The 22,932-nt window shown below is 39.3% G+C and overlaps 1 protein-coding gene across 6 annotated transcripts in view; it reads left to right on the forward strand.

Moving 5' to 3' along the window:
• The window catches only part of LOC111151230 (acetyl-CoA carboxylase alpha), a 288,595-nt gene that overhangs the window by 178,372 nt on the left and 87,291 nt on the right, over positions 1–22,932 (forward strand). For all 6 annotated transcript variants that reach the window (XM_022509033.1, XM_022509036.1, XM_022509035.1 and 3 more), the window contains 6 exons: positions 5,758–5,799; positions 6,861–7,076; positions 7,859–8,014; positions 10,335–10,538; positions 15,694–15,849; positions 17,648–17,794. In XM_022509033.1, the coding sequence (XP_022364741.1) occupies positions 5,758–5,799; positions 6,861–7,076; positions 7,859–8,014; positions 10,335–10,538; positions 15,694–15,849; positions 17,648–17,794 (921 nt within the window). The remainder of the gene's footprint in view (positions 1–5,757; positions 5,800–6,860; positions 7,077–7,858; positions 8,015–10,334; positions 10,539–15,693; positions 15,850–17,647; positions 17,795–22,932) is intronic.

A 22,932-nucleotide genomic window follows, 5' to 3' on the forward strand; every position in this document is an offset into this window, starting at 1 on the left:
CCCAATGTGGGGCATGATTCCAGGACCCTGGGATCATGATCTGAGCCGAAGGCAGACACTGAGCTGTTGACTGAACAACCCAGGCACCCCTGGACTATGTTTTTTTTTTTTTTTTTTTTTTTTAATTTATTCAACAGAGATCACAAGTAGGCAGAGAGGCAGGCAGAGAGAGAGAGGAAGGGAAGCAGGCTCCCCACTGAGCAGAGAGCCCGATGTGGGGCTCGATCCCAGGACCCTGGGATCATGACCTGAGCTGAAGGCAGAGGCTTTAACCCACTGAGCCACCCAGGTGCCCCCCTGGACTATGTTCTTAAGTCTTACTGTGGTATTTCGTTTCTCACTGACTTTGGAGTAATATAATAGTCCAGGAAATAATAGTGAACTTGTAAAATTATTTTCCTTTTCCCTAATAGTTCAGACAGGGTCTTCATGTCTATAGCACAGTAACTGGTTTTCTATAATAAGCATTCCATGATAAATTAAAACCCTCCATTAAAACTTCAAAAAGCCAAAGCGATTAATTCTCATGGGCATTATTTTTCTTTTGTACTTTCTTACCTCTGAATCTGTGTCATGTCCTAGAGTGTATCTATAGCTTTAAAACATTCTTCTTTCTCTGTGCTATCCAATAGGTTAAATAGGGACATGTATAGGCAAAATCTGCTAGGAATTAAGCCCAGCAGCTGGTCTTCCCCAGGAATCATTGTCCGGTTCCTATTTATAGTGGCTTGTCAAGTGGGAAATCCGTTAAATTATCAAGTGTTTTGTCATGAGTGTGGGAAATGTTGCTTTAGGAGGTAGAAGATGTTAAGGTTTAGGTGTGGACTGGACTTTCTCCCAAGAATTGAATGACAGAGGAGTTGGCGGTGTTTTTATGTTGGGCTCCTTAGAAATGATTAGTGGTTATGCAGGGGGCAAGGGCAACTATTACTGAGCTCCGTCCAGGATCTGCAATAGCCAGGAAGCCTTGGCAGGAGTCGTACAAATCCAGGGCTGACTCTCATGGTACTGCTGTGAGATCCTCTGCTGGTGTAGCTTGCCATTCATGAGGGATGCTTAGCCTCTCTCATGTCATCTGATGTGTGCTTGCCCCGTAGTTAGTGTAGTGTGAAAAAGAGGAAGCTTTCTGGGAGTGTTAGAGATGAATCCCTTGATCTCTCTGGCTTCTTGGTAATCCACTGTGATGTGTGCAGCCTCCCCTGTTCTACGCTGTGAAATCCCTATATTATTGAATAGAAGAGAGAAGGTGCACATGAGGGGGCAAGGAGATGAGGAAGGTTACCGAGTACAACACTGGCTGGTGTGGAAAGAGGCTGCTGTGCCGTTGTATGGTCCTCTGACTGCTTCAGAACGAGAACCAGCCCATGAGGGCCAGACGGAGGAGACATTCCTAGAGAGTCTGTATCTTGTTAGGGGCTTATTCAGATGCCAGCGAAAACTTCCTTGTCTAATAGCCGCAGTCCCCAGAGAGCTGAGCACTGGAATCTGCTGCTGCCTTAGTCTCTTGGAGACTTTCTTAGAACACGGGAGTGTATTTTTCCGAGCTGGCCCTGTCCACCAGCAGTGAGGAGGCTGGGTCTCCACACTGTTTCCCTGTCCTTTAATTAAATCAAGTGCCCGAAACAGGATGCAAATAACTGCTTAACATGAATATTTAAACAAAGTTGGAGGGAAAACAGACCCATCCTTGTAAATCTCTCCTTCATGTTTAAAAAAAAAAAAAGTATTGAAGCTTTTAAAGCCAAAGAACAGGGTCTTTGAGTTTCTGCAGCTGAATAGGCTCTCCAGCTTTATGTAGTATTACTTAAGTCTCTTAGTTTCACTCGAATTTCCAATCTAGAGTTCCAGACAATGCAGCAGAAGGTGCTGTTTGATTGGGATATAAGTATTATGCTTTTTGAAGCTTTCCATCATTTTTTTCAGTGCAGTTTTGTTAAGGATACTAAAATACAAATTTTCAGGTTTCTTCTGATCCTTTGCAACCTAAACAAGAGCATTAGGTCCAAACACGGTGATAAGATTCTAAAATCAGTTTTGCGGGGCGCCTGGGTGGCTCAGTGGGTTAAAGCCTCTGCCTTCAGCTCAGGTCATGATCCCAGGGTCCTGGGATTGGGCCCCCCTGCATGGCGCTCTCTGCTCAGCAGGGAGCCTGCTTCCTCCTCTCTCCTCTCTCTCTGCCTGCCTCTCTGCCTACTTGTGATCTCTGTCAAATAAATAAAATCTTTAAAAAATAATAATAAAATAAAATCAGTTTTGCATCTAAGTTTCCTTTTGCTTCTTGTTTGAAGCAAAGATTCATGAGATTTTAAAAATTCTGCTATAAGTCACCTAGGAGATAGTTGTGGTTCTACCAGTTTTTTAGGAGCCATTCCCGCTTTAAAATGGTTTGGATTATTTGGGCCTGAAGGAAGAACCAACTCACTATCAAAAATAGTTATCATGGGATGCCTTGGTGGCTCAGTTGGTTAAGCAGCTGCCTTTGGCTCAGGTCATGATCCCAGCGTCCTGGGATCGAGTCCCACATCGGGCTCCTTGCTCATCAGGGAGCCTGCTTCTCCCTCTGCCTCTGCCTGCCATTCTGTCTGCCTGTGCTTGCTCTCTCTCCCTCTCTCTCTCCCTCTCTCTCTGACAAATAAATAAATAAATAAATAAAATCTTAAAAAAAAAAAAGTTATCATGGTTAGTAGCTCATTTCTTTAAAAAAAATTGGTATGTCAATTATATCTCAATGAAGCTGGGAAAAATTGGTAGTTTTGTTTGCTAGTGGATCAACTGTTAGTTTTTCAAAAGGTTTGGTTTGGGTTTTTGTTTTAATTACAGTCTATATAATTAGTTCTCAGCATGTTGAGGTAAAAGAGAATTGCACCAGCAAGTTTCCAATTTCTTCATCTCATTAGGTTTTTAACACGATTATTAGTATCATAATCAGCTATGATGTTTTCTGTTGCAGGTTTTCACATTCTCTGATTTGCAGGGTGTCTTGATTGGCTAATTTAGGCAAATTATTTTGATTGTCTTGATGATGGTTGGCTGATTAGAACACAGCAGGGGTATAATTTCTTCCTGAGAAGTGTTGCATTCTTTTGGTTTTTGGTACCAGAACACTAAGAGGGTTTTTCTTTGTGTACATTCAATTATGATATTTGCCCATAACACTACTAGAATGCCTGGAAAGCAATTACATTAGTGATGGAATAAGCATGAATGCTGTTAGTGGAAAAATTGGAAGGATGAGGTAGGGTGAAGGAATTTACTACAACTATAGGTCCAGACTTCTGCATTTCTTCTTCTCTTTCTGTGAATTTTTGAGCACTGAAAGAAATGACTTGCTATAAAAGTGTTCAGAACTTGTATAGCTTTCCAAGGACTGCTCAATAATCCTGGTGTTTCATCGCACAGAACTTCTGGCCATCTCTTGTTCTGAACGCTTCACGCTTAAATTGAGGATCTCACTAGGGAACTAAAAATTTGCTCAAAAGCTTAAAAAAAAAAGTTTGCCTGTATAATCTCATAACACTTTTTCTTAAACTTAGTGAAACTGTTTTTGTTTTTTTTTTTTTAATTTTGGTAGTCTTTGCCTGTCTCTGTCAAGAATTAGCTTCTTTCATTATTTGTTGTAAATTCAGACTGTTTTTTTTCCCCCTGGCTTTCAGTTACTACAAATTTTCTTAATTGGCTGAGTAGTAAAGACAAGTGTTTTTTGGCTATGATTACAAGGTTTTTTTTTGTTTGTTTGTTTTTGTTTTTGTTTTTTTTTTAAAGATTTTATTTATTTATTTGGGAGAGAGAGAGAGAGGAGAGAGGTCAGAGGGAGAAGCAGACTCCCTGCTAAGCAGGGAGCCCGATGTGGGACTCGATCCTGGGATTGCAGGATCATGACCTGAGCCAAAGGCAGTTGCTCAACCAATTGAGCCACCCAGGTGCCCTGATTACGAGGTTTTTGAAGAAAAATGATTTTGATCCTGCATATATACACACTTTCCTTGACTTTTCTTTCAGAAAATTGCATGGAAAGATTTTATTATCTTTTCTTTTTTTTTGACCTCTGTTGCTTTTTTAGCTAATGCTCTGAAAGCCATACCTCTCAAGAATAAAACCAAAACGAGGCTAAATAAAGCCATGAGCATGGAATCTACTGACAATTCAGCTGAACATCTTCCTGCTTAACCTTGAAGTCATCCCCACATTCTTCACTATCATTCAGGGGAATTATTTAGAACAAAACATCAGTAAAAGATCAGTGCTGTGTAAAACCCACTTTCAAAGGGCTTTTAAAGACGCAAGCCTGGACAGGGGATTTCCTGGGCTTGCTAAACAAGCTCCTAGAAGCCTGTTAAATGCAGTTGTACAGTCAAAATGCCAAGGAAATGTAAAATGATTTATTGACGGTATAAGCTTTAGCTAAGGTATGAGGTGTAAATACCTGTGGAAGGTACTCAAGAAGCTCTCAGTAAATTCAGGAACCACAAGTTTTCAGCAGGAGTTTAGCTTTATTTGTTTTTTATTTTCTTTAAAGCCCCAATTTGTTTTTTATCTCATTAAAGAGAAGTTCTCTAAATAAGGAATTTGGATTATGACAAGAGTAGAAAGTCGGTGTCCTACACTTGAGGAGGAGTGGTAGAAATGAAAGGGTGTGGACTCTGGCATCAGAGAGACTCGAGTTCACGTTCAGGTTTTATGATCCTGGGCATATCACTTGGCCCCGGCTTCCTCAGCTGTAGAATAAGTCATCATTAATACTTGAGAGGTTTTTGAAAGTGTTTGGTGGGACAGCACGTAAGAGCCCCTGCCACCTAGAAGGCTTTCGGTTCATGTTTCCTTCATGCTTCCTAAAGCTCATTGAGGGATGTTTAGGCAGCTAGCTAGTCCTGGTCTGTCTGCCTTGTATACCAGTAAGTGTTTGATTATTGCACTCATAATGAAGGAGATACCTAATGAAACCTCCTATGGAGGCAAATAGTAATGACTTGATTCCAACACTGCCAGTAGAGCCTCCCATCCGAGAAGCAGGGGTATTTGGTGTTAATAAGTTAAATTTCAGAAACTAATGGACTCTGCTAATTGAATTCATCTTTGTTAATTAATAAGGTTCTAGGAAATTGGTTGCTTTGTTGTGTAATGCCCTGCAAAAGAGCAGTAAGACCTAATGACTACAAGTTCACTAGTTCCGTCCCATTTTCTTATACATAAAGTGGTAGTGACCAAAGTAACATCTTATACTTTTGCTTTGTCTTAAAGTATTGTTGTTTAAACCCTTGGAGTTATTGACTTGAGAGAGAATGTGGAAAAAACATGGATTGGGGATCCTGTGCTGTCTGGCTAGTTTACATTTTAAGAGTTTCTTAAGGAGAAACTTGGGAAATCAGTCCCGTAACTACTGTTGAAATGCTGCCGCGTAAGTGTATATTGGTTTTATTTGCCAGGTTATGCCAAAAGCAACACCTGGAAAGATTTTTTTTTTTTTCACTTGGGAGATGAAAAAAATACTAATTTTGTTTTCCCATAGGAGAGGATAGCTATTAAAGTGAGGGTGATAGTGTGGTGATTTCAGATTTGGAAGTGGGATCAAAGTGGTAGTTACCACTACCACTTTGAATATGAATACATTCATATTCCCCAGGCTAAGCTTAGGTAAGGAGCATGTTTTCTAGGAACGGCCTCCTAGATGCGTGACTGTTTCTCTACTTACTATGTGTTTATCCCCAAAGAGTCATATCCATGAAAGACTGAAACATTTTTCCCCCTTCTTTTACACAGAGAGAATTTCCTAAATTTTTCACCTTCCGAGCAAGGGATAAGGTAAGGACTAATTCCCCCCCCCCCTTTTTTTTAAATCTTCATTTAGTTCTTAAAAACCCAAGAGTGACTTATCTTTGCCATGTGCTCTTCTTGCCATTCTCCTTTCTCTGACTGAACTTGTGCTTTCCTTTGCCTTATATGTGTCTTGGCACTAAAGAAGACTCCTTTCTGAAAGAGTTTGGTTTAGGATACAATCAAATGTATTGAGCTATCCGGAGAAAGCGATAACTTCTCACAGTCCTCCCTATGCTTTAGGATGATCCTAATGATATATTAAAGGACTGCTATACTTACTAGTAGTATTCTTGTCACCCACAGGCGGCAGTTCATTTATACCCAAGTCTATGTGCATTTGTTTTTCAATTTTAAAATACAGAATTTCAGACCGTATTGGTTTCTTCCTGTAAATGGCTTTGGTTCTCCCTCTCCATTCAGTCAGTTGACATCTGCACTGGACGAACAATTTTATTTCAGCAAAACATGCAGTAAATGTAAATCGAACTTTTAAAAAAAAAGAGAGAGAGAGATAAATAATAATATATCTATAGGGATAGTGAATATTCCAAAGCCAAATATTTTTATTTTTAAAAACTAGATGATATTTATTTGTTGAGTATTTATTGTGTCATTTGTACTGTGCCAGAAATAAGAGTATAAAACAGGCCCTGCCTGTAAACATTTGGGTAAGCCCAAAACACCAGTATGTGAAGTAGATAGTAATATGAAGCAGTCTGTGATTAATTATCAAAAATGAATTGTATAGATGGTAGTGCAGTGGGAGTTCTGAGGGAATTGGTGTTTTTGTTCGCTTGTTTTTAATGGAGAGCATCACTGCTTGTAAAAGCATAAATGATAACAGCTTGGGAAGTAAATAGGCACTTTAGTCCCTAATCTTACATAAGTTATAGCATTATCCTTGAATGTAGCTCATTTTTGTTGCTTATTTGCACATGATCACTTATGTTTCTGTTTTTATGCATCTCTTCTATGTACATGTTCTTCATAATATAATTTTCTAACTGCCTCTTGTGAGCTCTTTTGTTCTCCACTTTTGTGCTCAGTTTGAGGAGGATCGTATCTATCGTCACCTGGAGCCTGCCCTAGCTTTCCAGTTAGAGCTGAACCGGATGAGAAATTTTGACCTTACTGCCATTCCATGTGCGAATCATAAGATGCACCTGTATCTTGGGGCAGCCAAGGTGGAAGTGGGCACAGAAGTGACAGACTACAGGTTCTTCGTGCGTGCAATCATCAGACATTCTGATCTAGTCACCAAGGTGGGTCCTGTACTTTGGTGGGAAGTCATCCCTGAGGGAAGGGGCAGAGAAGCAGGCATTGTTGAAAATCAGGTTTTCATGTTTTAAATCATTTTTTGAATCATTATTTTCATTCTTCCCACTCTCCAGTAACCAGCAGAAGTCTGACAGTCTTTTCTCTCACAAAAATAAATATTCCATATTATAAAGGGCAAATAAATATTCCATATTATAAGGGGCTTTAAAAAAATTTTTTTTTTAGGTAGTAGAAGCATGAAAGCACTCACTTGAGAAGAGCGAAAGCGTCTTAATGGAAAAATCACAGCTAGAGTTAGGTGATGATAGAAGATAAAGTTAGAGTTGGCCCCGTTGTAAGCCCATCTAGACAGGGTAGTTTCTGTGTATAGCAAGGCACTTCCTGCCATGTTAATTACTGCATCCCAAAGCTATACCCTTTTTCAACTTTCACTTTCCAAATAGATTTACTTTCTAAACTGCTCCATATGCTATATGTGAAATGTAATCCTATTGGAGGTATAGCTCTGGGGGTGCCCAGCATGTCCAACTATTGGAAGGAAATGCCTTGCTAGGGGGTAGGAGGAAGGGCTGGCAGGAGCTCTTTATCTGACCTTTGCCTGCCTCTGCCACCCACAGTTGTTGAGCTACTCTAGGGAAGAAGGTAATAGGCAGGTGCTTTATGATTCATGACATACTACTACTCAAGTCATTATATAGCCAGTTCTTTATTGATATTGACTCTTCTGTAGCACACTAACATGGATGTTGATTTTCTTCTTGCGTAGGAAGCTTCTTTTGAATATCTACAAAATGAAGGGGAGAGGCTGCTCCTAGAAGCCATGGATGAGTTGGAAGTTGCTTTTAATAATACAAATGTTCGCACTGACTGCAACCACATCTTCCTCAACTTTGTGCCCACAGTCATCATGGACCCATCAAAGGTACATTTCTCCTTAGCTTCTCTTCCAGCACCACCAAACACAAGCAGAGAGATTCATCTATATTTATTTTCACTTGGACCTGGAAACTTTTGGTCAGCTAGTTGAGCCCTTAATCTTTAAGGTTTACAGAATGCTTGTGAGACAGGGTTTCCAGAGGGTGTGGGAAATTTGATATAGCCACTGAGAGCAGACTCAAAACAGAAGATGGTATGCTGTTATCTTGCTGGTAAGCAGTACAAAAACATAAAATCTCTTTCTGTTAATCCATTGGTACCTGCTCCGTGATATTTGTCATCACAGTGGTCCTGTTTTTATATAATTCCCTAGGATTTCTCATCTGGAATAACTTCGCTATTATTGGGCCTTTTGGCAAAACTGCGGCTGGTTTGCACAAAATGTTACTTACCTGGTGGCCTTAGGGAGGCAGTGCACCTTCCCAATGTGTCTAACCTGTTTCTCTTCAGTATTTTTCCACAGGGAGGGGATTTGTTTGATAAGGAATTTTCACATGTATTATGTATGTTTTCTATCCTGAGGTTCTATTCTAAAATCCATTCCATATAATTTAGGGAAGGAAAACAGGGTGACTCTGTACTTGACCTTCTATCCCAGGTATAATAAATACAAGCTGCTCTCTGTTTGTATTCCCTCTAACCTTGTTCTGCCATGGTATTGTGGAATTTCGTTAGGAGAATCAGTATCCCCCTTTCTCAAGATCATTTGTAGGCATGGACTTTGGCTATTTTGAACTGAATTTCTAAGACCTGAAAAATCATTTTCTGCGTTTGTCTTCAAGACTGCCAAACAACTGATAGGTTGCTTTAGCCTGTCAAGAAAATCAAGGACCACTCACTGAGTATCAAGTTTCATCATCTAGTTTAGGTAAAGGTCTCCTAAGCATTCTGGGACTGATGAGGCTAGAAGACTGAGAACATGGCCAGGACACTGTATAACTATATATATTTTCAGATTTGACTTACCATTTCTCAGTAAGTTTTTTTATATCTGCCTCTCTGCTTCCACTCTAAATACTCATATACCCTAACTATGCCTTTCCAGTCATAGAGAGCTGTCAGTTTCCTCTATGTAGAGAATGTTGGCTTTTTTTAACCTCAAGAAAAGAACAGATGATACCTTTTGGTTAATAAGCAAGTCAGCTCTTTGAAATCCATTCTTTTTTTTTTTTTTTTTTAATATGACCTTATTTATTTATTTGACAGAGAGAGCAAGAAAGGGAACACAAGCAGGGGGAGTGGGAGAGGTAGAAGCAGGCTCCCCACCAAGCAGGGAGCCCAATGCGGGACTTGATCCCAGGGCCCCGGGATCATGACCCAAGCCAATGGCAGACGCCTAACAACCGAGCCACCCAGGTGCCCTTGAAATCCATTCTGATCTAAGATTCTGTGAAGCAAAAACAGACTGCAAGGGTAGCACATACTTCTGAAGGACCATAAGAGAAGGGTGGTAGAAGATATTTTTGATATTTTCTAAGTTGAAAAAGCATTTTAGAAAGATACTTCATTTAAGAAAACGTTAATTTGAGTAGTATGTCCTGGCTGTCTACAGCTGTATTGGGAAAACAAGATTTCACTTTAGAATGTCAACAAGGAAAAATCCCATCTAAGGCCATTTGGTTAAAACAGCTTGTCTAAACCTGAAAACTAGGAGCAATAAGCTGCCTTGGTATAAGCCTTAGAGAAACTATGGAACATCTGCCTCATCTACTTAAATCCCAGTTGGACTTGGCAATGACCAAGCTTCAGAGCTCTGTTTAGAGAGAACATTCTAGCCCCACCTACAAATTGCCTCTTTCTAATTTGTGCAATTTACCAAGCAGTATATATTATAAAGTTTAATAAAATTGTATCGGAAAAAGCTCATGGTGGTAATTGCTATGATGATTTAAGGTCCTGTAAGTGCAATGAAACATAGTTACCATGCATATAAATGCTACTTAATAGCTGTCTAACTAGAGATTTTATTCTTATTTGGGGCTTTCTCTTAAATCCCATGGCTTGTAATTTTAGATATTGCAGATCTTTGATAGAGAATATGAATATAATTGGGAATAGATTTGGGTGTTGTGAGCCAGAGAACCCCACTCCCATGCCAGGCTGGCATGAAATTGTCCCTGACTTGTTCTAAGCAAGAGTAGGGTTGGAGAGAAATTATCTTACCTTTCGTAAGGAATACATGTAGTGCACATCTCCAGAAACCAGCACCTTTTTCCATCCCTTCTTTCCCAAAGATGGGCAGACCTGAAAACAGGTTCTTGTTACAAGGTGTTTAAGTTTTGTGCTTGGTGATGTGTCTGTGACAGATTGAGGAATCTGTGCGGAGCATGGTAATGCGCTATGGAAGTCGGCTGTGGAAATTACGTGTCCTCCAGGCAGAACTGAAAATCAACATTCGCCTGACGCCAACTGGAAAAGCAATTCCCATCCGCCTCTTCCTGACCAACGAGTCTGGCTATTACTTGGACATCAGCTTGTACAAGGAGGTGACTGACTCCAGGACAGCACAGGTATAGTGGTCAAGCAGGCCCCCCAGAGTTTTGACTGGGTCCTAAAGATGAGCTCCTTGTCCTTGTTATGGAAGACGCAGACTCACATGTCCCATTGGTTCACGTCAGGGAGTTACGCCCTGTCAGCAATGGTCACATAAATTTGAAAAACTTCATTTGCCTTATAAGATGTGCCTGTGTTCTTACATACTGATGGGCCCTAGCAGACGCCAAGTGAACCTGATACCAGAGGTAGTTCTGCAATTTAGGGTTCTTTTTAGGAGGGCTCTTGAGCTACCTGAACTATCTGGTATGGTCTGGTCTGATCTGTCCTGTTTTCAGCCCAGATAGTCTACTCATTGGGAAGGAAAGAAAAGAGAATTGTTGAAGTGTGTCACCAACTTTCATTTTAAAAAAAGAAAATTTCATATAATAGCTTGAACAATGTCAAGCCATGACTTTATCATATTTACCCATTGTTATTCCATTTACACACATTTTTCCTTCAAAGAGCTCGGTGTATTATATATCTATAAAAGAGCAAAGTAGCAAACTTTAACCCCCTTTTCAGGTAAGAAAAACAAGACTGTGAAAATGGAGGATGACTCTTTCAGTAGATTGATTCTGTCATAATAGAGAATTCCTTTTTTTTTTTAAATATATAATGTGTTATTTGCTTCAGGAGTATAGGCCTGTGATTGATTCATTGGTCTTACACAATTCACAGCACTCACCATAGCACATAACCTCCCAAATATCCATAACCCAGCTACCCTCTCCCTCCCTCCCAACCCCCCAGCAACCCTCAGTTTGTTTCCTGAGATTAAGAGTTAGAGAATTCTTCTTAATCTATGTTACCACCTTCATTTCTAAATATTTGTGCCATTTGCTGGATTTAGATTGGTTTGCCATGGCTCACATATTCTTTTTTTTTTTTTTTTAAGATTTTATTTATTTATTTGACAGATCACAAGTAGGCAGAGAGGCAGGCAGAGAGAGGAAGAGAAGCAGGCTCCCTGCTGAGCAGAGATCCAGATGTGGGGCTTGATCCCAGGACCCTTGGGATCATGACCTGAGCGGAAGGCAGAGGCTTAACCCACTGAGCCACCCAGGTGTCCCATGCCATGGTTCACATATTCTTAAGAACCGGGATGTTATTTTAGGTTTTTGGCCTAAACTTGGGAAGTGCATTTCTTCTGGTTAAAGGATGGCCTTGCTCCAGTGTGTGTACGCCAAGATCTCCATTTGTTCTGTGTTAGGTAGCAGGAAGACATTGTATGTCTCTTGTTTTTATCTATGTCCTTTTAAGTCCAGGAATATCAGCAAGAGAAGACATTTTTGCCAGTATTTTGAAGGTGAATTTTAAAAATCTGAGTTTGGATAGTTGTCAGAGTGACCTTTCATTTTGTGCTTTGATTCCCAGTTAGATGGCCAGAGAAATCTATCCAGTGAGAAGTGAACAGTTAAAACAGAGAGAGAGAGAGAGAGTGAGCACAAGAGTGCACGGGGTGAGCAAGAGAAAGAGTATACAATAATTTTTGCTGGATTTGATGTTTTTCAGGACAACCTTAAAGATATTTTCAGTCAAAGCTTTCCGTGGTCAGGGATATTTTTAATTAACTTCTACAATGGCTTCAAGGCAGGTCTATTCTTGTGAAAAATAAGATGGCCACTTGAGATTTTAATGTTTTTGATAAAAATGTTTGTTCTTCGTAACTACCTTTTTTTTCTTTCTTTTATTAGAAAGCTCTTAGATTTCCCTCATTCTGGCTCATGGTGACACAGGAGCATGAAGTGCTCAGACACCTTCAATCAGGATTTAGTCCTATGCTTGGCACAGAATAAGCACTCATTAAGTATCTGAAAGAATGAGTGAGCTACCTTTTGCCTGAAGGGAAACCCCTATGACCTTGGGTCCTGCATATTAGGAAGCCCTGAAGGAAGAGGTCTCCCTCACGCTCTTCAGCTGCGAGAGTCCAGCAGCCACTGAGGGGCCCAAGATCCCTGGCTAGAGGAAGAAACCAGCAAAAGGAACAGCCTTCTGTTCTGCTTTGGTGCTCTTAATGTCTACCTGATGCTTATTGCCAATTTGATTCCCCCCCCGTCTTTGTTCTAGTGAGTCATTATGGAAATCTAAAATAATGTAGAACCCTGTGTATCATTCATTCATTTGTTCATTGGTGTAACATCGATTGACCACCTATAGTGTGTCAGGCAGTATGGATTCAAAGATAAAAAGTAATCTCTACTCTTGAGAAATTTACATCATGGGGGAGGAAGACAGATAACTAGTTTCTCTGTAGTATGATTATGATTTATGCTATCATAGAATAGGTATAAAGTTCTAAGGGAGCAGACTTATAGGATCAGAGATCGTTTTCCAAGAGAAGCCCTATGGATGGCTCCTGGGGAAAGGTGTATGATATGTAAAATATATACATGTTTTCATGAACTTGTAAACCGTATACTTCCCATTTTTAACTCCTGTGTCCGTTCTAGTAGAAAATGGAATTATTGTAGCTAGCTGATCATTCAGTAGCATCCGTTGCCCTCAACCTCTTGCTCAGCACTTCGTTTATTCTTTATGACAACAAGAAGCAAGGTTGACTGGCTTGAGCTTCATTTTGTTTCATTTTCCTGGTAAAGTCTTTGCGTTATTAGCTGTACTAAACACTGATGTCAGCCAGTCATAGTGGGAGAAGAGATTTGGGTAATCCATTGCCTATGCCAGTTGATTTCCAAGTGTAGTATAAGGGAGAAAGTATACATTTTTAAATGACCTTTATTAAGATAAAATCTACATATAAAATGCACTTATTTAATGTATATACTTCATTCTGAAATTGTATACACCTGTTTAACCACCATCACAGTCATTATAGAGAACATCTTGACACCCTTAAAAGGTCTCGTATTTTCTTCTGCGGAGTCAAAGATAGAGTCACTAGCCCCAGCCCTAGGCAACCACTCATCTGCTTTCTATTATTACAGGTAAGTTTTGCCTGTCCTAGAATTTCATATAAATGAAATTAGACACTGTGTACAATGTATCTGGCTTCTTTTGCTCAGTATAATATTTTTGAGATTCATCTGTGTTGGGTAGACAATGGGTGGTATGTTCCTCTTCATTGCTGAATGGTTTTTTGTTTTATGGATATACCCTAGACATACCCAGATTTTTATTTGTTTACCTCTTGATGGACATTTGAAGTTCTGTTTTCCAGTTTGGGCTACTATGTATACAGCTGCCATAAGAACATTGATTTATAAGTCTTTGTGTAGATACATATTTATTTCTCTTGGGAATATAGAAGTATAATTACTGGGTCACAGGAAGGATATGTTTAACTTTATAAGAAAGTACTAAACTGTTTGCCAAAGTAGTCCTACCATTTTAAATTCCCATCAGCAATGAGTCTACCTAGAGGGCTTTCTCCAGTCCCAGTCCACATAATTATGTTGCTTAACTAATGACCAGCCTGTCTTCATTCCACCTTGGCAAAAGTGAGTCTCAAACTCTGTACCCATGGCTTTTGTCTTTGCTAATAGACAGGAATGTAGTCCCAAGAACCTGCTGCTTTTACTCCTTTTTTCTTATTTTGATTCAGTTTATTTCCTCTGAGTCCAATTTTCTTATTTTTTTTTTAAGATTTTATTTATTTATTTGTCATAGAGAGAGCACAAGCGGGTAGAGTGGCAGGCAGAGGCAGAGAGAGAAGCAGGCTTCCTGCTGGACAAGGAGCCTGATGCGGGACTCGATCCCAAAACCTCAGGTTCATGATCTGAGCCGAAGGTAGCAGCTTCACCGACTAAGCCACCCGGGCGTCCCCAATTTTCTTATTCTAACATACTGACCTCACTTAACACTTTGCATCTCTTAAAACATTACCATTTCTACCTAAGACATTGCTAATTCTACCTCCTACCCAGTGACTTTGACCATTAGTCATGTGGAATAGGACTGGAAGCTCCCTTCTTGGGGTTGTAAGACGCCCAAGACAATTTTTTCCCACTATAGGACCTGACTGACAAGTCAGTAGAGTATACTTGTTCCTCTGAGGGAGGAGGCTAAGGATTCACTTAGCTAAATGTCCAGGGTTTGGGAAAGTACTTAATTCTGTTGTTAAGCTTATATGTCATGTTCACAAATCTATTCCTTAATGGTCTATTTCAGATCAGCTTATCTATTTTAGACCAGAATAGATATGTGGGTTTACACACATACCCTTACTTCCCACATTTGTATTCACTGTGTTGGGAGTCTATATTTTATGTATTCGTGCATAAAGTGCCTAGTTTAGTGTCATACAGCCCCTGGGCACTCAGTAAAGATTAACTGAATTGAAGTAATGGCATCCCTTGTAAATATTCATAAGCAAATAAAACTACCTAAATATATGGAGTATGAAGTACTCTTCTAGAAATGTTTGAATTAAAATGATTAAAAACTGGTGTGGCGATTTCATTATGTGACAATATAGGTATTGCAGGAGCTATTCAGTAGTTGTAGACATAGTATATGGGGGAGATAAATATATATATCTATATTATATAAATATATATAATAACACATTTATTTTACTATAGGCTATATCTTATGAGCTAACAAGAACAGACTAGCTAGATGGATGGCTGAAATCCATTTCTGGCAGAAATCTTTGAAGCCTTTCTGTGGCTAATAACACTTAAAAAGCACCTTCTAATCAAGTAGACTAAGCACAGATAATAGGTTAGAGCCTTGACCTGGCCTTCTACTGTTGGGGAAAGAGCAGAATTCTCTTCAGTGCATAGCTGTTTCTCAACTTAAATGTGAGGACTGCTCAGACTTGTTAGCTGACATACTTCATTTCTGAGTATATGAAATTCAAGTCACTTTCGAAGGCAAGCATTGTCAGTCTGTCTCTGAGATGTGAAATTTATACTGTGCTTTCTTGTTGATTTCAACTAATCCAAAATCGAGAGCAGCCCATGGTGTGTCATTGGTTTCATACCGTTTTTTGGAGTTGGATCATCTGTAGAGAGGTGAGAACACTACCCAATGTGTAAAGGCATGTCTTAGCTACTCAACCCACCAAAAATGTGTTTCAAGAAATAACATCTATGAGAAAAGCCCATCTAGGCAGCTGATTTTATTCTCTGTCTGTTAACGCCCCATGCCATTCTCTTTCTCCTGCAGATCATGTTTCAGGCATATGGAGATAAACAGGGACCATTGCATGGAATGTTAATCAACACTCCATATGTCACCAAAGACCTGCTTCAATCAAAGAGATTCCAGGCACAATCCTTGGGGACAACATACATATATGATATCCCAGAGATGTTTCGGCAGGTAATGGGGGATACCTGAAGGCAGCTTAGCCTGGAATGGGGGCACTCGCAAAGGGCAGGAAATATCTTAACACCACTCTCATTTCTATCTCGTTTGGGATTTGGTGACCGCCAGCTCCAATATTGGGTAGTTCTTTATGAATTAACGGGGAATTGTGAGGATAGAAGCCTCTGTTGAGTAGAAGAAAGTAAACTGAGATAGCATGCCTGTGATGGTAATATATAATGACCTGTGTGAGGAGTTATGTTTGGGTATGTATCTCCTAAGCCCGTAATCAAATTATGGATGTTAAAAAAGAGGTTTGAAACTCTTATTCTCTCTTTTTCCTATTTTCCAAGATAACCCAGGTCTTTAGCTGATAGCCTAGGTTAATATGAGAATCAATACCAATAACATATACAAATGGACATAGTGTTCATGATGCACAGTTTAATGTATCAATTCTTTTGTGGGAGATTTATTATGGCTGAATAAAAACTAGTGTGAGAAAAATACATTATGATTCTCATCCTTTATATGAAAATAAATTCCTTTGATCTGTATGGTGAATCATCTCTGTGCTGCAGATTTTTCTTCCATCAATGGAAGGCAAGAAAAGTACATCCACAGCAGAAAATGCAACATATAAAGTATCAAAAGAATATTGAATTTGTTCTTTAAAAAAAAAATCTCTGAATATAGGATTTTTCCACATCTCCTAGTCAGTACTACCAGTATTACCACACTTGAATTTTAATAAAGTAATATATGTGGCCTTGGTAAATAGACTATCTGTAATTCCTCTATTAGTCACAAGTACAAGAGATTTCCTTTATGTAGTCATTTGTTTACAAGTTCTCTCTCTAGAAACATAGCTATCTTCATTTAGTATTACCAGCATTATTAGCCTACAAGTTGAGTTTTGGTTCTGTTCTCCAGTGCCGGAACTATAAATAGAAATGTCATTCTATATAATTCTCCCTGTAGAATAGACATAAACACTGTGATTGGAACATGTAGGTATAAATGCATCATATTGCCTTTAAATGTTGCTTTGAGACAAGCAAAGAAACAACTAGTTGCCACTTCAGGAGGTGTTTGTTTTGGTAATACAGAAGTTAGAAATGGAAATTATAACAGTTTTTAAGTGGATCGGTGTGTCTGTCTGTTTTCTCAGATTTGAGCAAAATTGATCTGCACATTTACAAATAGTCCTATACCCCTCATGAGCTAATTTCTTCATGAGGGCCGATAGATCTGGAAAGGCATTAGAAAGAAGATACTTCCCCTGAACCGCTAGTAGAAACTTTATTCTTGCCTTCTTGGGTTTTCTTTGTTATTTATTAGCTAACTGTCATATCACTTTTCTAAAGGCTAAGGATTTATTTTTATTTATTTATTTATTTACTTATTTATTTATTTATTTTTCTATTCCTCTAGGAATTTTTCTTCCATTTTTAAAAAGAGGGATTAATGCTACTTAGTTTTTTAATTTTCCTGGGGGGTCGGGGTGGTCAGGTCTGTTTGTTAGGTCTGTTGTGTTTGTTAATGCTCTCATGCTGCTTCAGTATCACTCAGCAATTTGACTTTGTTGGAAAAGTGCCTGCTTTTGACATGTGAAAACATTATGTGAAAAATAATTACAGATCTGTTTTTTAACTGAGACTGAGAGCTGTAGAATTTGGCCTAATGCTTCAGTGCTCAGCAGAACACTTGGAAAGGAAAGAGCAAAATCAGATTGACTGAAACTTAGTATTTATTTTTGTGTATGCTGAATTGCTCATTGCCACTGATGAGTCAAACTTTTCTCCTCTGCTAGTCTCTGATCAAACTCTGGGAGTCTATGTCCTCTCAGGCATTCCTTCCATCACCACCCCTGCCTTCTGACATGCTGACATATACGGAGCTCGTGTTGGATGATCAAGGTCAGCTGGTCCACATGAACAGGCTTCCAGGAGGAAATGAGGCAAGTAGCTGAGTTCCCTTCCCCCTTTCCTTATCTCTGTGACACTGGTAGCAGCTTTCCATGGAGGTGGTCATTAAATAGCATTAATTTAGATGCTACATAGGTATCACGGTAGAGGTAGAGGTCTTTAGGGAGAGAATATTGACTAGATATCAAGGAATTATTAATTTTTAGGTGTGATAATATTTTTAAAATGTTGTTACAGTTTTGCTTTCTAAGAAAGAGTGATGTGTTCTGTTGGACATACCTATTTAAAATAGGTACAGGTGAAATGATCCAATGTCTAGGATTTGCTTCAGAGTAATGGGGGGTGAGTGTGGGACTATAGATGAAACAAGATTGTTCATGAGTTATTAATCAAAGCTAGATAATATATCCGTCGGAATAGAGCGTTTTCTCTATTCTTGTATATACTTGAAATTTTGAGATTCGTCTACAATAAAAACAGTTAAAATACTGTTTTGCTTGATTTTTTTTTTTTCTTATTTGAATGCTTACATACTAGTATACCTTTTTTGGCATGTTTTCTGTGCTTGGGTAAATTGATCTGATGCTGTTATGATCATGGTAAATATATTCTTAAAGGGACTCAATCAGAACCAGGGATTTAAACATAAAATAAAGTAGCAGAAGCCCATTTCTGATAGTTATCTAAGAATGCATTTTCTGGCATTGGAATCCTTTCTTTTATGGTACACTGTTAATAATGATATAAAGTTGTATTCTGCCCCAGGGCCTATGGTCCTCCTTGTCCTGATTTTTACTAATCTTTCAATGTGCAGTTATAATCAAATAACAAAAGTAATACACCTAAAAAGAGATAGGTTTTTATTTCAACCTTAGCTAGAATCCCTAGATAAATCTCATCCTGTGGAAAGAGTAATCTTTACCCGGGTATTTTTCATAAACAGGCTGGGTAGACTTTGGAGGTGATATGTGGTATTTTCCATTTTGTGCACTATCTTTTTCAAAAAATTTTACTGTATATATACAAGGTGTGTGCTGTTTCAGTAAGTACACCAATGGATGCCAAAAGTAGATGAATTGGTGTTAAGATGGATGCAAGCATTGGACCAGATGGAGAATGTCAGACTCTAGGAGTCCTTCTAATCTACCGCCTCAACAAATAGCAAAGGCAAGAGGTGAAGGAGGAAAGATGCATAGAATTTTGACAAGAATAGATATATACTCGTTAACACACAAAGTTGAAGCAGAGGTTTGTGCCACGGGGTAGCATCTCCGCAGTGAGCCCCTCAACAGCAAAGAAAAGCTTCATTGTGCTAGACTTACATTCTGATTCATTCAACAGTGTAGTCTTTAGGAATGGAAGGCACCCTTGTGAACATGAGGCTGGGAGAGAAACGGTTTTAACTAATGTAATTAAAACAAAAAAATGAGATTTTTGGCCACATGAAAGCTAGTAGCACTGCTGTGTAAAACCTCTTGCCATGATCTTTCTCTTCTGCTTTCTCTCTGCTCTCATTCTGTGTTTGAGCGAATGGAGACTTGGGGAATAGTGAAGTCCCAGAGGGACAGAGCTCTGTTCTTGCTGAAATTACAAGCACAGAGCTGCCTGGGCATGAACATGTAGTGTTTACCCTGCCAGTATGAATACAAATAGTCTTATTATACGGGACTCTGTACCCAAAGACCACACACACACACACACACACACACACACACACACACACACACAAAAGAATAAAAAAAAAAAATTAAAGGTTTCTTTTAACCCTTTTAAGACCCAACAAACCTGAGTGGAAAAGGGATGTCTTAAAAGCCGCGCAGTAGTCAGTCTGGGGTCCAGATGTTTCTCTTTGCCCAGGGCTTTAATAATCTTGAAATCGAGAAATCTGATTGTATTTGAATTTTTTAATTTGTTTTTATTTATTTATTTATTTTGCTTTTTGTTAGTTGTCCCTTCTTGTTCTACTCCTTTCTCTCCTTAGTTGCCTATTTTCTTTGTTCTCTTTTCCTTTTCTTCAAAGGATTGACTCGGATTGAGACGGAGTGGTTAGCTTACTGTTTCTGAGTCTTTGAGCTCAGGAGGAGTGAGACTGATGTTCTTTGGTGAGCATTTGGTGACTAATGCCCGGGACAGCTGGTGAAGTCAGTCAGTGGCTGTATCTAGATTATAGGGCATTGTGCAACAGAAATGAGGTTGGGGTATTAGTATCAAACTCCGTTACCAGTAGCTTGCGCATACAATGGTGCATGTCCGCTGAGAAACTGACCAATCTAAAGATGGAGTTTCAGCCCTCTGAACTCTGAGGGACAGCTGGCCCTAAGAGATGACGAGGTGTCAGTGGGATGTATTTCCTCATGCTGAGTCCAGTTTTATCAGAGCAAGTTGACTTTCAGCTCTTGCAGTTTAATTTTCTTTGGCCAAAGAGACAAGTTTGTCATGAGCCTGGCACTCTATGTATTACCCCAAGAATGATGTGAAGGGAAAGAAAAGAGCTCATGCTGATGGGATTTGGAGCAAATCTGTCCTGTCCCAAAGAGAATGGGCATCTGAACAGAGCCTTGAGAAATAGTTTTATTAAAAAAGGAATAAAAAATTGACCCGTTAATGTTCTGAGAGCCAAGGCTCCATGTAAATGCATTGATGCTACATGGACATTAAATCATCATAATGTGGTGTTCTCCAAAGGTGACGGCTCTACCAGGTCATCATTGTGGGGATATTGCATTACTCTGAAGGATTGGAGTTGCTGAGTTTAAAAGCTAGCACATGGATATAAGGAATGAAGGTAAAACAAGAGCTTCCTGCAGAGTTCCCCCATGAATCGAGATGCTTTTCCCCATAATCAAACGCAGAAAACCTGTACTTATCAGACCATCGACTGTATGGGTTGCCAGGCTTTCTTCCCTGTTTTTCTTTTCCCCCAGGACAGTAAATAGGTAAGATGGTGATGGGACCAGGACTTGGAACAATTGAGTTCCATTTAGTTTTAGGTAACTTGTTTGCCATTTGAGAAAGAATATTGGCTGTTTCAGCAGAGATGTGACCTGCATTTTGAACATTGTACCCATGTTAAAAGCACACGAAAGAGAGATTTTCTGATGTGGTGTTAGCCACTTTCTCCTCTCTCTTTTCCTAGTTGTCCCTTCCCCATCAAGAAAGATGTAACTGAAGGCATGCCACCTTATTCATGATGCAAGTATGGGAGAACACATTTTTCTCATTGTCAGGTTTGAATGGCATTGCATTTAGTATGAATTTAGAGTAGGAATAAAAGAGATGTAGACCAAATCTGTGAACTGTGTTACTTGCAAATAGCTCCAAAGATGAGTTGTCTAGGGCTTTTTTTTTTTAATAGTTTCAAGTAAAGATGAAAATTGTGAAAAATGTGATTGCAACATGGACTAAACGTATTTCAGCTCTAGCGGCTGTGATGCTACAGTGATGGGCATCGTATGTAAATACACAGCTAGATGAATGTGTGCTGTTGAGCCTGGATGCAGAGGAAATGCTGCTAACCAACCGTTCTACTTTTACTGCTTCTCAATTTTGGAGGAATTGTTTTCATTTTCCTGCCAGTTTGCTAACCTGTTTTGATCATTTGGTGGAAGCTATAATTGCAGGTGGGAACATCTCGAGTAACAGTTCACAATCCACTGCAGCTGCTTTTCGCGCTAAATCCTGTTATTAAAAGGCTCAGGCTAAGATCAAGCCAAGGGTGGTAACAGACTTGACAGAGAACAACTTAACTTTGCCTGGTGTAGGACAAAGAAAACACTAGCCTCCTTGAGACCATGGGGTTTTTTTGTTCTGAAATGTTACTAACATTCTTTTATTTTATTTCCTTTAACTCCTGTGTGAACATGAATCTCTAAATGGGGCAGTGATGAAAGATGTGATAGGCAACTTGTGTAGCACTTCTGGTGTGGACAGAAAGTAGCATCTTGTTTTCCTCACTCTTTCAGCACGTGGGCTTTTTGACAACACAGACCCTCCCTCTCATCTCTGCTGTCCTAATGAGAAACTGAGATGAGAAGAGTCTCTGTTTAGAAGCAGCTTTAATAATTAGGTACAGGGTGTGAATTCCAAAAAAGGATCAGTAAGGAAGGACTGGAATTCTTGCGTGGTATTAATTTCTTTCCTTAAAGTTTTTCTGGGAGATAAGCGTATTCCAAATTGAATGCCATTTGATGATCACCTTCGCACACACTACCACGCTTAAGAATTGTAGTCACTGCCAGGCTTCATTTCTTCAGATGGGCACTAGGTGTCAGGGTTTTTCCTTCTCAGCACCTTAGCATTTAAACAAACCTCTGGAATTGCCCTCTGTGGTGAGGCAGATCCAGTAGTATCCTGACCCCTTTTTTTCAGTTGGTATGGTGGGCTTGGCCTGGTGTTCCTCCAGTATGCGATTGCATTTATAACTCTTCAGGCAGAAATCTGGTGAACACCTTACTGTATCATTGCTTTACACATTTTTATAGTAAACGTTTTTTTAGGAAGATTGGGGAGGAAAAAAATAGTGTAGATTAAAGTTTAAAGACTGATTGCCATCATGACTGGTATCTTTTATGCTCTTGGGGTGGAAGGGTAGGGATGGTGGGAATTAGGAATTTAGTTCTAGAACTGCTCAGCCTTGCCCATAGTTAATTGTTGGCAACGTTCTGATGTTCAGTTTCAGCAGGCGTAAATGTCTGTAATTTTTGTATTATAAAATATTTCAAACTTCTAGAAAAACATGGAGAGTGATATGACAAAAACCCCTGCATCTACTGACTGCTTCAACAGATTTTATCATTTTGACACTGCTCCTCACTTTTACGTTGTTGTAATCCTTTGAAATCTCTCATCGGAGTATAAAAACAAAAAAAAAAATTAGGAGTTAGTAGGGAAAAGAAATTGGTAAGCTTATAGAAGCCTAAAAGATTGGAAGAAATTAATTAGTAGATCCATTGTGACAGTTTTTAGGCTGGAGCGCTTAACCCAAAGGACCTCTTATTTTAGAAAAAATACCATCTCCCTCTGTCTGAATTCGGTTGGTTGATGTTTTCTATGCTCTCAAAGGAATTGTTTGGGTTTTCCTGGACTCAGATTCTAGTGGAACCTATTATTTTTTGAAACTGTGACTGGAGAAGAGTGTGTATGTTTGTGGGCTTCAGTCCATTCCTCATAC

The sequence above is a fragment of the Enhydra lutris genome, unplaced genomic scaffold (assembly GCF_002288905.1).
Source record: "Enhydra lutris kenyoni isolate GAN:26980312 unplaced genomic scaffold, ASM228890v2 scaffoldscaffold26, whole genome shotgun sequence".
Lineage (NCBI taxonomy): Eukaryota > Metazoa > Chordata > Mammalia > Carnivora > Mustelidae > Enhydra > Enhydra lutris.